Genomic DNA, 16,462 nt, shown 5'->3' on the forward strand with positions numbered 1-16,462 from the left:
TGAAAGTATAACGGTCGACTAATTCAGAGATGAGAAATTCATTAATAATAATAATATTAAAACAGATGAAGACAAATAACAGGCTGGCCGACTAATTCAGAGTACTCACTCAACTCAAGACCTTAGTCAAAGATATAGTACAACACAATCCCTACATATTCTTTTTTTTTATTCAACTTATGTAGGAGTATTAAAATTTAAAAGCATTTACTTCATTCTGACAATCATATCAGATCATGAATAACAAGAATCAACAAGAGAAGAAAGAAAAAAAAGATGTGTCTTTCACCTACCAATCTACTATCAACTTCAGTTTCGTACGGATACTTGTGATATACTCCCTCCGTCCCGGAATACTTGACCTGTTTTCCTTATCGGGTCGTCCCTTAATACTTGACCTGTTTCTAAAAATGGAAATATTCTAACAATATTATATTATTTCTCACTCCACCCCTATTAACCCACCTACCCCCTACTCCATACAAAAAATAATTAAAAATTCAACCCCTACTCTACCCCACCTCTTAACCCACCTCCCACTAACTACATTAAAATAATACCCCACTATCAACTACTACCTATTAAATTAAATAAGTCAATTCAAGTCCCTTAAACTCTGTGCCGGTCAAACCGGGTCGAGTATTCCGGGATGGAGGGAGTACTTGTGATATGAGCTATCGGTCTTTGCTACTCGGTCAACTTCTCACTTTTTTTTATTAGGAAAGAAAACCTGGGTGAATTGCCTAAACATCCTTTTATATAAAATATATTACTCGAGACAAAGTGAAATTAAAGAGACTACATAGTACAGATAAACTATACTATACCCTCGAGCTGCCACAACTTTAGTTTCAAGAATACTAAGTGAATATATAAAGGAGAACCATTAACCAAACGGTACATGATAAGCTCTATAATCTCACAACGAAAGCAAACTTGAAGCTATAACCTGTCAACATCTCTATTAGTGTACATGTTTTGAGTACAAATGAGCCACAAATACAATGCATATTACAAATGGGAAAGAGGATTTAAACTTTCATGCAATCCAAAATATCATTGATACCTCATGGGTATAACAATCAGTGGCGGACCCACGTTGGGGCCGGGGGGCACGTGCCACCCCCGAAAAAGAAAAAAAAAAACTTAAAATGTTATAAAAACAATTAAAACAACAATATATACATAAACCTCGCGAATATAACTCATAAACAGGTCCTGTTGTAGTGGTTAGTATAGTGAGTCACAAAGAGAGTATCTTGGATGCCGCGAGATCTGGGGTTCGATTCCCTTCAAATGCAATTTTTGTTTCTCCTCCATTGCACATTTTATTTGTCTCTTTTTTTACTAATTCTTTTAATCGTTTCTAATCAAATCATTGTTTGTATTTTCCAATTTTGTTTCTCCTCCATTTGCACATTGTATTTGTCTTTTTTTTCTTTTTTTATTAATCGTTTTTTTTGATGGATTCTTCTAATTGTTTCTAATAAATTCATTGTTTGTATCTTTAATATTTTTTTATCTTCTTAAATTTCTACACAAATTAAAGCATTTTTTTCAGTCCTTCATATTCAGTTGGACTACACTTAAAGAAAATTTTGTTTCGACCATAACAAAATAAAATCAATGAGTTACTATTCTATGATAATAATAATCCCTAAAAAAAATTATTTATGATTCTTTTACTTTTTTTAAACTTATAGCGAAATATTTTAAAAAAAATTCTCAATTAATTTGAACTTTGAGCGATCTACCATCTATATATTGATACAAAATTAACATCGTAAAAAATATCTTCGACTTGTAGCTACAAGTTACCCTCTGTGAGGGGGTCGAAAAAGCACGAGGCTAATGCATGACCTCGTCCCTCGTGGGCGTGACGTCGTCGGATCAAGTGTAGTTGGATTTCCTATGAGTTTACACCCAATCGACTAGTAATATAGGAGTCGCCATTCAGTTTTTAACGACAATGAGAAAAAACTGACAAAACCCGGTTATCGTGACATAAAGGGAGTGCAATTATGTTCGACCACGACGGCCATAGGTTCCCTTGTGATCCCTGGTGTGGGGATCGCTCAACGTACACCCGCAGGGCAGAGATTGAGAGTTCGGGGGACTGTAGCTACCGAGAGGAGTGCTCATCGATAATACTCCAGAGGCAGGTTATCCTTACTAGCTCAACATAAATAATTGAAGGGGCATGCGTTAAACTATTAAACTATTCTGAATTGATTTTAGCAATATGCAACACATAATACTAAATCGATCGTGATTATCTTATTTAGATTGATTTAAGGTACCTAGCATGATAATTCAATTGTCCAAGGTATTATCTTATTAGGCGTGATAGATCAATCAAATTAATAGTTTGACAATTTTATAAAAGGGTGATGAAAGCGATTAAATCATACGAGGGACACATTACAACGCACCCTTGAGAGGTGCGTTGTGGTTCTCAGAAAACTAACCACTTGGCTTTGCTATTTCTCCTTTTATTTAACGAATCTCGGGTTTCTAAGCAATGTTCCAGTATTTAGGCTTAATTCATCAAGCTACAAGGGGCAGGATGCGTTCTGTTCGACTTTTGGGTCGATTGCGACAGAACTCTAGATCAATTTCGCAGCGTGAGGCTTAGGCTTAGGCTTAAGGCTAGAGTCAATACTCAGGTTTATGCAATTGTGTGTGTCGTTTTCACGTCAGTTTTGAGGCTGTATTTATAGGAAAAGGGTGTGTGGAAAGATAGATTTTAAGATACGGATCCAAAAAGAATCCGGAAATAAAACGGCCCCAGGCATTTTCAGCGCCCAGGGCTGGGCGCCGATGATTTCGGCGCCCAGATCCAGGCGTTGAAAACGGGATCTGGGCCGAGTTTCTTTGTCAGATTTGGACTCTTAGAATACAGAGCTTTTGAGATTTATCCGAGTCTTTTAGTGCGTATTAACTTTATGACGGGATTCGTCTGGGCCCGTTACGAACTCTAGGTTCGTTAGGAATTTAGTTAATACGTAACTCTTATTTTCGAATTGTACCAGGAATGAAAATTCTATCTCTTTTAGGATTTATGTTGGAGTGCAACACCTAATTCTGACAGGTTTCTATCTTTTATGACTTTGCCACTTTTAACAAGTACCTTTTACGGCAGTTACTATTCTTAGCAGGTTTCTATAAATAGCCGTTTTGGCTGAAATGAAAGGGTGATTGAGATTCGTTATTTTATAGGAGATGCGTTGCCAAGTGGAGATTTACGTTCTCATCATCGAACCTTCCCTTTCGGGAATGGGGACACAAGTAGGTGTCTACACCGTCTCTTCGTAACTACACTCTATTCCAAAACGTACAACATTTTTTTTTTGTATATATTCTAAAACTACGAAATACTTGTCTACTTTTGTGCCACCCCTGGCCCAAAATCCTGGGTCCGCCACTGATAACCGTATAAGTATTATATGTCCAAATGATTAGTTACATGCATTGATATTTAAATCATGAATAATCTTAACACCTTAAAGCCTTGAACTTTATTTACTATTCACCTAATAGTTGTTTTCCTTTCTTGCCCCATTTTATGCTTTGTTTTAATTGTTGTCTTATTCTTACTAATAGTGCACAGACCATCTTACCCACTGATCATTTACCACTTCCACGTTTCTGCTCCTTTCTCTGAGAATTTCCACCCCGGCCGTTCATTTGAACCCTTCCTTCTTTTTCTTTACTTCCCCCCTTCTACTCGAGCCCCCATTTCCATGGCTACCTCTTCTCAAGCCTCCTACTTCTCTTCGACAACTTGCTCACCCCTTTTCATTTTCGCACCTGGGTCTCATCTCTCCTCTTTGACAATTCTGATTCTCAATTGTTCGACTTAATCCAAAGGCTTTCAGGTATGTTCTCCTTATCATCCCTTAATTTCTGATTTTTTACAATTTTATAGGGTTATGTATTCAAAATTATGTTTCTTTTGGGGGGTTTTAGGTTCCTTATCTTCCCCTAATTTCCGACTTTTTAGGATTTTCTAGGGCTATGCTTGAAATTTACCCCCGATTTTTTCAAATCGAAAGCCTAATTCGTCGGCAAATCTAGGGTTTCAGACACCAGGTCCAATTTCTGCTGAAGAGAGTGAAAATCGTTGAGAAGGCGCTGTCACGATTCCAAGACATCTGAAATTAGTGAGAGAATAAGCAGTTGAATGCCTCTATAACACCTATGTATCTTCTTCTATGGCGCCATTGCTCAAATTTAACAAGTAATTTCCCCTTTTTCCATATGTGTCTTTTTACTGTATTATGTTTCCGAGCTTCAATTTTATGTGGCTAACTTTTAATTTGGGTCTAATGGTGGTTAATATAGTTGAACTAGAGCCTTGCTGATATCAAGCTCCAACCACATTTGAGCTACGAAGCCAATATGGTTAGTATATTTTTGATATCTTATTCAATTATCGTCCTCATCTGGTTAACCCCATTGTTAAATTTATCTTCAAGGTTCATGTATCTATTCATATGCCTTTTCTGTTATAATTGAATCAATCTTAAGACACCTTTTACAATATTAGGTTGTTAGATGTTCATCATTCGTGTTAGTTATAGATTTTTGATATTATTAGTTGAACATTAGGATTTATTGCTTTTTTTAATTGAATTTATTTTTTTAGAGATTATTTATTCGTAGTATTTTTCTTGATCTTGATTGAGTTGTCTAATTTGTGATGCAATAGTGTCTTTGGTTCTATTTTCCTAATATTGTTTGTTTTGATTATGAAATAGCTAGTGATGTTGAACAAAGAATAGTAATTTAGACGGATCTCACATTGAAAATTGGGGTTAAGTATTATGGATTATATGTTTATTGTTTTTCCTTCGTATTTGATGGAATTATTCAGGGTTATTGTGTTTGTAAGAATATGATTAGACTATTTGCTTAATAACCGATTGGTAGGCCATTCAGATTCCCAAGAACAGATCAAAGATGATTTCATGTTTTTATCAAAAAAAAAAAAGATGATTTCATGTTCCTCTGATTCCTTTTCTTTTTGTTTTTAGTAAACCGACATCATTGAACTGTGAGGCATACCTTGCCATGTTGTCATTCAAGTCAGTGTGCTTTGCTAAAATCTTACTCATAACATGTTATAGGCAAACTATTGTCATTTTTGTGGTTAATGGGATACGACTATGAGCATGAAAACCATGCATATATTATTTGCTAGGAATGACCGCAAAGGAGAGTCGTCACAGTTACCTCTTATTAATGTGTTTTTCAGTACAGTAGATCCTTCTTAAAGAGTCGTCTGTATTCACAACTAATTTCTGGTTAAAATTAGTGAAGGGAGTTTACATGACATGAGTAGGTTAAGTTTCTACTTAAGTGACAAGAAGATTTCTTGTGAACACCCTAATAACAAAAAAAAAGTTATCCAGAAGGTAAAAAATTGTTAGATTTAAGTTTGGTAAAAGCAACCCCACTACTGGGCACATATTTTCATTTTCCCTGTTGTTTTGAAAAAGATCAACTCTATTTGTAGATCTTACCTATGGCATGACAATTATGATGATCACATACCTGGTGCTATTGCCTGGGATAAACTTTGTTGCCCTAAAACTCAAGGAGGACTGGGGTTTAGGGACCTTCTGATTTGGAATCAAGCAGCAGTGGGAAAGCTAGCTTGGGCTGTAGCTCAAAAACAAGACAACTTATTGGTCAAATGGATCCATATTGTCTATGTGAAAAGAAAAGACAGGGTCATGTTCACCCCTACCTCCGCCGCAAGTTGGGTGGTGAAGTATATGTGCAAGGTTAAGAACTGGTGTATTGAGAAGTTATCAAGTCAGTGGTTAGGCTCCCTCAAGTATTCCATCAAGGACATGTATTCCAAGCTTGGTAAGGCAGGTGACAAGGTGCAATGACATAGTTATGTTTGGAATAGACTCACAGTCCCAAAACATATTCATATTGTGGTTGACTCTATAGGATAAGCTCAAAACTAGAGCAAGATTGCTCCTATATGGCATAGGCACTGAAAGCTCTTGTGCTATATGTGGCTCTACTCCTGAAATCATAGATCACCTCTTCTATGACTGTCACTACAGTTATGAATGTTGTAGGGAAACTCTGAATTGAATTTGTTCTGATGTGGCCATAATTGGAAGTCTTCTTTGGACCTACCACAGAATGACACATGGCACTCTCGTGCTAACTAGGCAGATGTACAAACATTTAACGGACTCTCCCTGAAGAGAAACAAAAGAGGTCCAATTACTTATAAAATGCCCAATATGAAAAGGCACATTAAGCCCTCTATACCTGATGAGGGCACATGTCCCCATCTCTGAGGTCAGCCAATCATATAGCTAAGGCTTGGAACAATTCCCAAAACCCTAGTCCTATATATACTTCAGATCCTAAGGTAAAGGGCAATTAATTTATTCCTACCTACCTTAAACTATTCTGCTCTGTCTTCTCTCTAGAAATTACTTATCTCTCTAGCCAATACTTACTTAGGCATCGGAGGGAATATTCCTACGGGAATATACTTGTTTTGCAGGTTGCAGGAAGATCGTGCCAACGCATACCTGATACCTCCGTGGAAAGGGTGACACATCATCACCAACAAGTTCCCACAACATTTGGCGCCGTCTATCGGAGGTACAGTATCATGGTACATCTGCAATCTGAAGGTGAGGGACATGAGGACAACTCAAGATAAAGGCGTCCCCATGAGAGAAGCCATCGTCATATAGAAGAAGCCAATCGATTTGCCAATGTTGGGAGTACACCGTGACGCACCCATGAGATCGAAGTAGTCAGCGAAGAAGATCTGGATGCTGGGCTGCCTCCTCCTGGCGGACACCTCAGTCCCAGTGTAAAGGATACTGTGCTGGACGAAAACCTGGACCTTCCCGTCTTAGTGGGGACGCTGCGAGAGATCTTAGCTGGATTCCAGCAACAGATGAATCAAACTTTCCAACGAAAAATGAGCACCACTCTGCAAGAAGAAATACGGAGAAACATGCTGATATATAATGCCAATACTGAGAGGACAGTCCCCCGAGGACCCTTCAATCTCGGCTTCAATCGGATAAGCAGAATGCCGCTTAGGTCAAATGTTTAGAGGGCTGGAGAAAGCTCTCGGCCAATAGCCGACAGAGGTGCTAGTCCATTTGAAGAGAGGCCCGCTGAGGAACGAGATAATCGGGCTCTCCATGCTCGACGAGTACAAATGTCACAGCCGATTCCCGAGTAAATCCGTCTGCCGCCCCGTACCCGTTAACAGGACGACAAGAACACTATGAGGCCGATTCCGAATTATCAGAAACTGGATCAACTCCCATTATGGAAGACCATCCATTCTACCACTCCGCTTGAGGACAAACTCAAATGACCTCTCCCAGAATGGGCATACGTCACATAATAGCATTCACCCGTCGTGAACCCACATATCACATCCAACAAGGGTTGAACAATCTGACGTGAAGGCACATGAGTACCCCTTTCCGTGAATCTAGAATGAACACTCCAAAAGAGCCCAAAGTGAATAATCCTACAATAGAGGCATATGACGGTACCTCTGACCAGCCATGCATCTGGTCGCATACCATCACCACATGTATGTGCAGGGAACCAATGAAGCCACATGGTGCAAATATTTTCCAGCCACTCTCAAAGGCGTAGCGTCCAAATGGTTCGAAAGGCTGGCTGCGGGCTCTATTGCCTCCTTTGCCGAGCTGGAAGAGTTTTTCTCCACGAGGTTCATGGCTTACAACAAAGAGAGAAAGACAAGTATGCATCTAGGCCGCATTCAATAAGGAAATGACGAGTCTCTGAGAAGTTATGTCAAACGCTATAATCTGGAGGCCGGACAGATCCCGGACTTGCCAGATGGAGTCTTCTTCTACAACTTCATCAGAGTCTTAAAGAAAGGGTCGTTCAAGTTTGATTTAGTCAAGAAGAGTGTGTGTACCATGGCTGAAGTACTGGACGAGGCCGAAGCATTCATACACGCAACTAAAATATGTAGTGTGTCCAAAGATGGCAAGACAGGAGAGGCAGCGGAATCCTCTAGGAAGAAAGAAATGATCGAAAAACTATAAGACCCAATGGCACTTGGGAAATATCCAAGGAACAAGACCCTGCTTCTATAGGGAAAAAACGGGGATGTCCACAAGAGAAAGAGTTCTTCGATTATAATACAGACATTCTCACAATCCTAGTAGATATAGGAACTAGGTTTGATCTAGAGCGACCATTCCCGAGGAAATCTCCCGCTGAAAGTCGAGATCCAAAGTTATACTTCCAGTTCCACGGAGACATAGGTCATGACACCAAAGATTGTAGGAGTCTGAAAAGAGCCTTGGATGGACTAGTAGCCAAAGGACATCTGAAAAATTACTTGCAGAAGAATACCCATGGTACAGGGAAGAGTCTTTACAAAAAGAACAAATCCCTTGTCTCAACTGGAGAAGGAAAGCAAACGGACGAAGGATTTATAGTCGTTATATCAGGAGGCCCAGCTTCTGGAGGACCTACCATGAGGGACAACGAGACTACGTTAGGAGGCTGGGACAAGTAATGCTTTCAGGAAAATCACCTATGGATCCTTTCCCAAGAATTGAAATCTGTGAGTCAGATGGTGGCCGGATAGCCACTCCACGCGATGACCCACTGGTCATAGAGATCAAGATCTCTAACATGAGATTAAGACGCATACTTGTGGACACCGGAAGCTCGTCCGAAATTATGAGTGTGGAATGCCTAAATCGTCTGGCCCATGATCCTAACACTATTGAAAAAATTCATGATCCCATCATTGGCTTTGGGGGAAGCATCATACGTCCGGTGGGCGTCATTCCGTTATCCATGAGAATAGGAGGACGCACTGATGGAAGAAAGATGAATGTGAACTTCCTGATTGTCAAAGACCTAACAGCAGACAATGTTATCCTGGGACGTCCTATCTTGAACAAGATCAAAGTTGTGGTAGTCACCCATCTGATGCTCTTAAAGTATGTATGCGACGACGGAGCGATAGGGACTATCCATGGCGATTAGCAACAAGCACGAGACTGCTACTTAACCACCCTCAACCCGGCCGCATGGAAGAAGGAGCAAGCTGAAACTGGAGTTAAGAGGAAGCATGAAGAAGAGAACCCTGTGATTCCCGTGGAAGGCATCTCCGTGAAGATTGAAAAAAGTGGCTAAAAATCATCTCCAGTAGACTATTATGTAAGAGCCAACTAAATGGTCAATATATGTAAGCGCCTACTAAACGACCAATATTTGTAAGAGCCAACTAAACGGTCAATATTTATAAGGCACCAACAAAACGATCGATATTTCGTAAAAGCCAGATGGCCTAATGTTTGAACTAAATATTTATATTTTTGTCATCAATTTAAGTTCAACACCTTACTAGTCACTAAAATTGCAGCAAGACGTCAATAAAATTTGACTCTTACTCACAATAAGACGTCAAAAAATGACTCTAACCTGCTAAAAAAACGTCAAAGAATGACTCCTCACTAAAATGGTCAATTAAACATTGGCGCCAACTCACTGACTGACGTCAGGAAAGACTAATTGGTTGACGGCCTGAGAAGTGGCCTAGATTAGCACCCCCTATTAGGCTGATCACCTAAAACACAGGGGTTACCGTCCAAACTCGACCCAATAGGCCTTTCTCAAACTAAAGCTCCCCCAAAGGGCGAAGCATCCTAATAAGGCCCTCAAAAGGCCTCTTAAAGAAAACAAAATCAAAGTCAAACATTAAAAAGACAAGCACACCCTGAAAATACTACAGAGATGCATCAAAGGAGTGCTCAGAAGGCACAAATATTCTTACATGCGCTCATGGCGCAGAAAAACCAAATAAAAGGTGCTCAGAAGGCACCAATGTTCATACAAGCGCTCGAGGCGCAGAAAAATCAACATCAAGGCAATTAAGTATGAGGAGCGGTCGAGTTTCCATCCTGGACGTCTTGTTTAGCAGGGGAGTTCACCTCTTCTTCCTCCTCTTCTCCATCTTAGTGAAACTCAGGAGGCTCTAGCTCAAGGCGTTGGGCTACCGCGACAGCCATTTGATGAGTAATCCGAGCTTGGAACCATTGGATGTCCTTACCTTCCATCTCCTGGTCCCAAGCTAGCCGGGCACCCTCCATGACGGCCTCCTCTCCCAGTTTGATGGAACTAGCCACCTCCCCGCGAATAACGCTCACCTCATCTTGAGTAGCCTAGAGATTCTTTTCAAGCACGTCCACCTTCTTGGCAAAATTGGCAACCCGCTCGGAGACAGCATCATATCCAGACCTAAGACCGACCAGCTTCTCCTCATGCTCCTTAAGCTTCTACTCGTATTCCTTAGTGTTCTCCTTAGCCAGCCGAAGAGCGGAGGTTTGCGAATTGATGACCACTTGCATATCAGCATGGATCTCCTTAGCCTTCTTCTCAGCATATGCCTCGTGATTCTCTATTTTATCCTTATAATCAAGCATCTCATGGTGCATATTGACACGGTACCGTCGAGCTTCCGCTAACCTGATAAACAACTGTACAACGAAAAGTTGTTAAGCCTCATATACAAAACAAGGGGACTACTCAAAAGAGCAATTGAAAAAGGGCGCTTGAAGACTCACGTCCAGCACAAGAGACTGCATGACTCCGAAGAAGCCGTCTTCAACCCCTGGAAGAGACTCCACATACTATTTGGGGATTGAGGCATAGACGGAGGAAAGGATTTTGTCTTTCTCCTCCGAGCTAAAACCGCCCGGAGGAGGAATTTTCGCAACCTCAGCCTTCCTCATCCGTTGAGGATCGAATCCCCTTATATTAAACATCCAAAACTAAAAATTAGCAGGCATTCACCAGATATATAAAAGACGTCTCACTCATTTTTACTTGGGGCAGCCGCCTGAGATGTAGGTGGGGACCGGGGCAATGACCTAACCGCTAAATGAGAAGGACCAGCGCCTTCTCAATCGCCTCTTCTCTCACGGCGTCAGCAGCACAGCCAACCCAACATCCTCCGCCGCCTTGGTCGACGTCTCCTTAGCATCTATGACACTTGTCTTAGACGCCTTACCCTCTACCACGACGGGACCGGTATCACCAGCCGCGTTGACAGCAGAAGAATCCCCCATGTTGGGGGGAAGAACCCCCCAAGTCCACTACTGGAAGAGCCGTTGGCAGAGGCCCAGACGACACTACCTTGGCTGAACGCCCTTTCTTCATGAGCGAAGGCCGCTTAGGCTGAGGCACCGCCAAGGTAGAACCCGGACGCTTCCCAGAAGCAGACGTGGCAGACCCCTACAAAAAGAGAAACACATAAATCAGTACAACTTTAAGTTCGTAAGAAGAAATGGTTTACATCTGGTAAATCGGACGTACCTTGGGGAGGTCACTGGGGGCAGCGTCGACCTTCTTCTTCGAGGACTCTTTCTTCTTGGCCTCTATGGCCTTAAGAACCTCATCAGCATATACTTGAGTTAGCCACACATGCATCTTCACTACCCCCTTGTCTTTTGGGGACAAACGACTCATAGCAGACTCTGCACAACCCAAGGCGAGCAGTGAGAAAAGAAAGAATGAAGACTCGCAAATACCCAAATAATTTTTTTAGTGCCCAAGCTACCTCTATACATATACGGACACAGGCCAACGACCAAAAGAAATATTCTATTAGTAAATTGAGCTACGTGAGGAAGCTAACTATTGGGCACCCATGCATGACTGTTGGAATACATCCTGTACATCTCTGCCTGAAACAGAGGCTGCACAAGTCTCCATTCCCTCGAAAGGAGCCGAGAACGAGCCTCTGTGATTGAAGTAAAGTGTGGCCTAAAATTCCACTGAGAAAGACGTCTTGAAAGCGATACGTCCTCCATCTGAATAATGGACCAATTAATCCTCCATCATACCAAACTGGACGACTTTCCAACCACTGTCTTAAAGCCTTTCCGGCTGTAGAGGGTGAACCATCCTTGTGGTGAGAGAGAGCAAGGTGCAATATTCATTAATCTAACAAAAGACGAAAAAGAAGGGGCGACATCACTTAAAGCACACTTGGCTATAAAGACAAAGATATTCGCCCAGGAGTTAGGAGTCAGTTGGGCCAGGCCAATGTCAAACCCCTCCAAAACATCAAGAACGAATGGATGTAAATGAAACCTAAGTCCTAGCCTAAAGGCGGCCGTATAAACAACGACCTCACCCACGGAAAAGTGGTCTATGGTACTATGGGTGCTGGGATATTTAAATATGAAGCCATGAGCCAAAAGAAGGAAACGCTAGGAGCCACGTCCCTGCTCATTTAAATAGTGGAGCCATTTCCTATTGGGGGAAATATCATACGGGAACAGATCCAAGTCTTCTTTCCCAGACACCATTGGAGGCGGCTGTCTAGTCACCTCACTGTCTAAGGAACTGAAAGAATCGTCCTCAAAGTCCTCTCTCGAGACTGGAGGACGACGGGCCACGCTCTTATGTCTCCTCTGAGGACGGGCCGCCCTGGAACTTCCTCCCTCAGAATGTCGTGAAGAGTTATCTTCCCTCCTTGCCACACGAGGAGGGTTCGAGAACGGAGCACATCTCTCTCGGGTTGCCTCCCATGCACCCACATTAATCGTCTTCCTAATACATGTCATGTCTTCCTGCATAAGGAACGGGACGTCCGACTTTAAAAAAAAGGAAGAAAAGAGGCAACGACGTCGTCCAATACAACAGTTGAGGAGCACGACCATTGTAATACGTCTCCCCATAAGTGGATAAAAATAAGGTGAAGAAAACTAACATGGCTAAAAACAAAGAAATAGCAAAGAAGCATACGTGTGATAAATCAAAAGAACAAGCTTCTGTTGAAATCTTGATCCCCAAAGCAAGTGCAAAGGAAAAGCAGGAGCAACGAAGAAACACTTCACACTTAAAGCAAGAACTCAAGACACTTCTTTCTCTTTCTAGATCTCAGAAATCGGTAAATTGTCACAAGAAAAATAAAAGAGAAAAATAAATTCCTACCTTGGTTTATAAAGAGAAGCTGAGAGACAGCAGATGTCAACATGTGACACACAACTATGTCAAGAAAAAAGCCCAACTGATATAGGAGCACCCTTCTTGAGGGGAAAATTATGTGGCCATAATTGGAAGTCCACCTTGGACCTATCACATAATGACACATGGCACTCTCGTGCTAACTAGGCAGATGTACAAACATTTAACGGACTCTGCCTGAAGAGAAACAAAAGAGGCCCAATTACTTATAAAAGTCCTAATATGAAAAGTCACATTAAGCCCTTTATACCTGATGAGGACACATGTCCCCATCTATGAGGTCAGCCAATCATATAGCTAGTGTTTGGGAACAATTCCCAAAACCCTAGCCCTATAAATAGTTCAGATCTCAAGGTAAAGGGAAATTTATTCATTCCTACCTACCTTAAAATATTCTGTTCTACCTTCTCTCTAGAAATTACTTCTTTCTCTAGCAAATACTTACTTAGGCATCGGAGGAAATATTTCTACGAGAATATTCCTATTTTGCAGGTTGCTGGAAGATTGTGCCAGCGCATACCTGATACCTCCGTGGAAAGGGTGACACATCATCACCAACAAAGTTCCCACAACAGTATCCATCATAGAACTGGCAGACCTATTACTCTCTTGAAGAAAGATGTTCAAAAGGTGATTTTAGAAGGAAGATGACTTACACTGTGGTGGCTGATCTAGTCTATCACATATGGAAAGCCAGAAATTCCAGTGGTTGGAATAATTGTGTTCCCACAATTGCTCAGTTGGTTCAGGGAGTGAAGATTGATGTCAAGTGCAGAATCCAGAACCTCATCAGCAAGAAGGTCAACAACCTTGATAGAGTTTGGTTTTTCTCTTTGTAATTCCTAGTTGTGGCTTAGTGTTCACGTCTCTATGTTTCTCACGGATTATCCCTTAATGTTTGTAAAATTGTTGGTTGTTTATCAATAAAATCCCCTTACTTGCTTGCCACAAAAAATTAAATAAAGCAACCCATATGACCAACCACTCCAAAATCTGAAATCTAATGACGTACTAGAGATAAATCCATTCAAGTCGAATAAGCCTATTGGTAATTGAACCAAATACTCCGTATAAATTATCTCAAATCAGGCTAACTTAAACTCTAAATGAACTCAATGAATCAATCACTTGCTAAGCATTCCGGTATTTTCTAACTCTAATTGACCCGGCAATTTAAAAACAATTCGAGCAATCTGATCACCACCTCTTATACGTACAAGGGTATATTTGTATTCTCATTTAACAAGTACTCCGTAGATAAATGAGCAACATCCACATGTCACTCCTCTCCCCCATCCACGTCTATATTATAAATGGCGAACCGGCGTGAAACCAGTCACCCAAATAACACGCTCCATTTCTCCTCCCTTATAAATCCCCACTCACTTCTCATTCCCACTTTCTAATTTTTTCTTCATTTAAAAAAGCCCTGTTTGGATCGTTAACAAAGAAAGAGAAAAACCAACCAAAAAAGTTCAAAATGTTACCGTTGAAAGCAGTGTTGTTATCAACCGGCGTCCTTTCAACGGCGGTGATACTAAAACTTTCACTGCCAGTCGTCCTAGACTTCCTCACCTCCGAGCTTCCTCTCTTCTGGTCTTTCGTACTCTCGTGGCTGCAGCCGCCGTATCTGTACCTCCTCATCAACTGCATCATCATCACCATTGTCGCGTCCTCTAAGCTTCAGCTAAGTCTCGAGGCAGAATCCGTAACTCCGGCGCCGGATAAATTCGTTGTGGTGGAGAGAGAAAATGTGCATGTGGCTGTGATGGAGGTGGATAAGGAGGAGGATGTGGTGGTGTTTGGTTATGTGGATAGTCCGGTTGTTGTTAAGGTGAATAAAGATGATCATCACGTGGTTTCGCCGCCGTTTAGGATGGAGACTTGTGTAGGAAATGGTGAGGTGGTGGACAGAGAAAGGTTTGATGATGGTGATGAGTTTGTGTTATCTAAGCCGGTGTGGAATTCGCCGGAGAAAACAACTAAGCCACCGGTGGTTGAGTCATCGCCGCTGTCTTCGGCGGAGAAACCGCCTTTTTCGGCGAGGTTCGGCCACCGGAGAGCCGTCAAAGCCAGTCCTGAAGGTAAATCTCTCAACTCTCTTTGTACAAAAGCTTCATTAATGTATTGTTTTCATTGCGAGATGATGTAAACCATATTCGACCCTTCTCCCTCCATTGTACACAAATACGAAGTATGTTTTATTCAGTAGTTGTTTTTAATTTTTATAATAAACCACTAATTTGGAGTTGATATTTTGCACAAATTGCTTGATTTCAAAAATTTCGTCATTTTTCTTGTTCAAAATTTCTGCATCACATTATTTTTCCGTGGATTAAGTTTTTCAAAATGTTTGCGTTCAAATTCGAATTTCAAAAGCAAAATGATGAATAAATTTCTCGTCAACAAAACAAAATGAATAAAAATTGATCTTTTTGAATTGGTTCGGTATTCTAACGGTAACAAACGACACTTTTGCAGGAAAAACAGTGCTGAAAGTATCACGGCCAAAAAAACAGGAGACACTGGAGTCCACGTGGCGAACCATAACTGACGGTCGATCAATGCCGCTGACACGGCACTTGAAGAAGTCTGACACATTCACAGGAGTTTCACCGGAGGCGTCTCCGGTGAGAGTGATGAAGAAGTCGGACACTTTCGGCGGCGGAAGCGGTAATTCGTCGCCGGCGAGTGCGAGTTCAAGGCTGAGGAGAGAGGCATCACCGAGTCAAGATGAGTTGAACCGCCGTGTCGAGGCGTTTATCAAGAAGTTTAACGAGGAGATGCGGCTCCAAAGGCAAGACTCGCTTAACCAATACAAAGAGATGGTCGGTCGTGTGTCCCGCTAGAATAAATTCCCATTTTACGGAGTACTATTCTTTGAAAAAATGTCTGTAAAAAGATAAATAATTATCTTTTTTTTTTCTCCCTCTGGGGGTGTTGTTTGAAGGGTGGGAGAGTTAGAGAGTTCAAATGTGAGCTAGTGAATGCAATGCTTTCAATTGCATTTCTGGTAGGAAATCAATTTGGTTGGAACCCTGTAATTAACTCAATTTTTGGTTCTTCTATAGACAATATTTTATTTTATTTATCCAGGAAACTTCGATAACAAAAATTATTTAAACATTTATTGGGAGTTAATTGTCTATTAATTTCATTTTCGGTATTACATAACTCTTATCACAATTTGTAATTACAAAATCTTCTTAGTTGTGAAATAAAATATTGAAAAATAATACTCAGAAATAATACTGAGTATGAGTATTATTTTTCAATATTTGATCATATTTGCATACTATGAGTTGCTTCATTGATTTCTATGCGAAAAGTTTATTTTATCTTTTTTGTTTTATTTTCTCATTTTTGTTCCACCTTCTCTTGTTCCATAGCTTCAAGTTCTAACAAGTACTCCTTCTGTTCCTAAATAAGT

General features: G+C 41.0%; 1 protein-coding gene across 1 annotated transcript; it reads left to right on the forward strand.

Annotated features, from left to right (window-relative positions):
* Positions 1-14,375: 14,375 nt before the first annotated feature.
* On the forward strand, positions 14,376-16,125 carry LOC110793057 (uncharacterized). Its single transcript, XM_021997894.2, has 2 exons — positions 14,376-15,116; positions 15,514-16,125. The coding sequence occupies exons 1-2, from the start codon at positions 14,513-14,515 to the stop codon at positions 15,879-15,881; spliced, it is 972 nt and encodes a 323-aa protein (XP_021853586.1). The 5' UTR covers positions 14,376-14,512; the 3' UTR covers positions 15,882-16,125.
* Positions 16,126-16,462: the final 337 nt, after the last annotated feature.

This window comes from Spinacia oleracea, chromosome 4 (assembly GCF_020520425.1).
Source record: "Spinacia oleracea cultivar Varoflay chromosome 4, BTI_SOV_V1, whole genome shotgun sequence".
Lineage (NCBI taxonomy): Eukaryota > Viridiplantae > Streptophyta > Magnoliopsida > Caryophyllales > Amaranthaceae > Spinacia > Spinacia oleracea.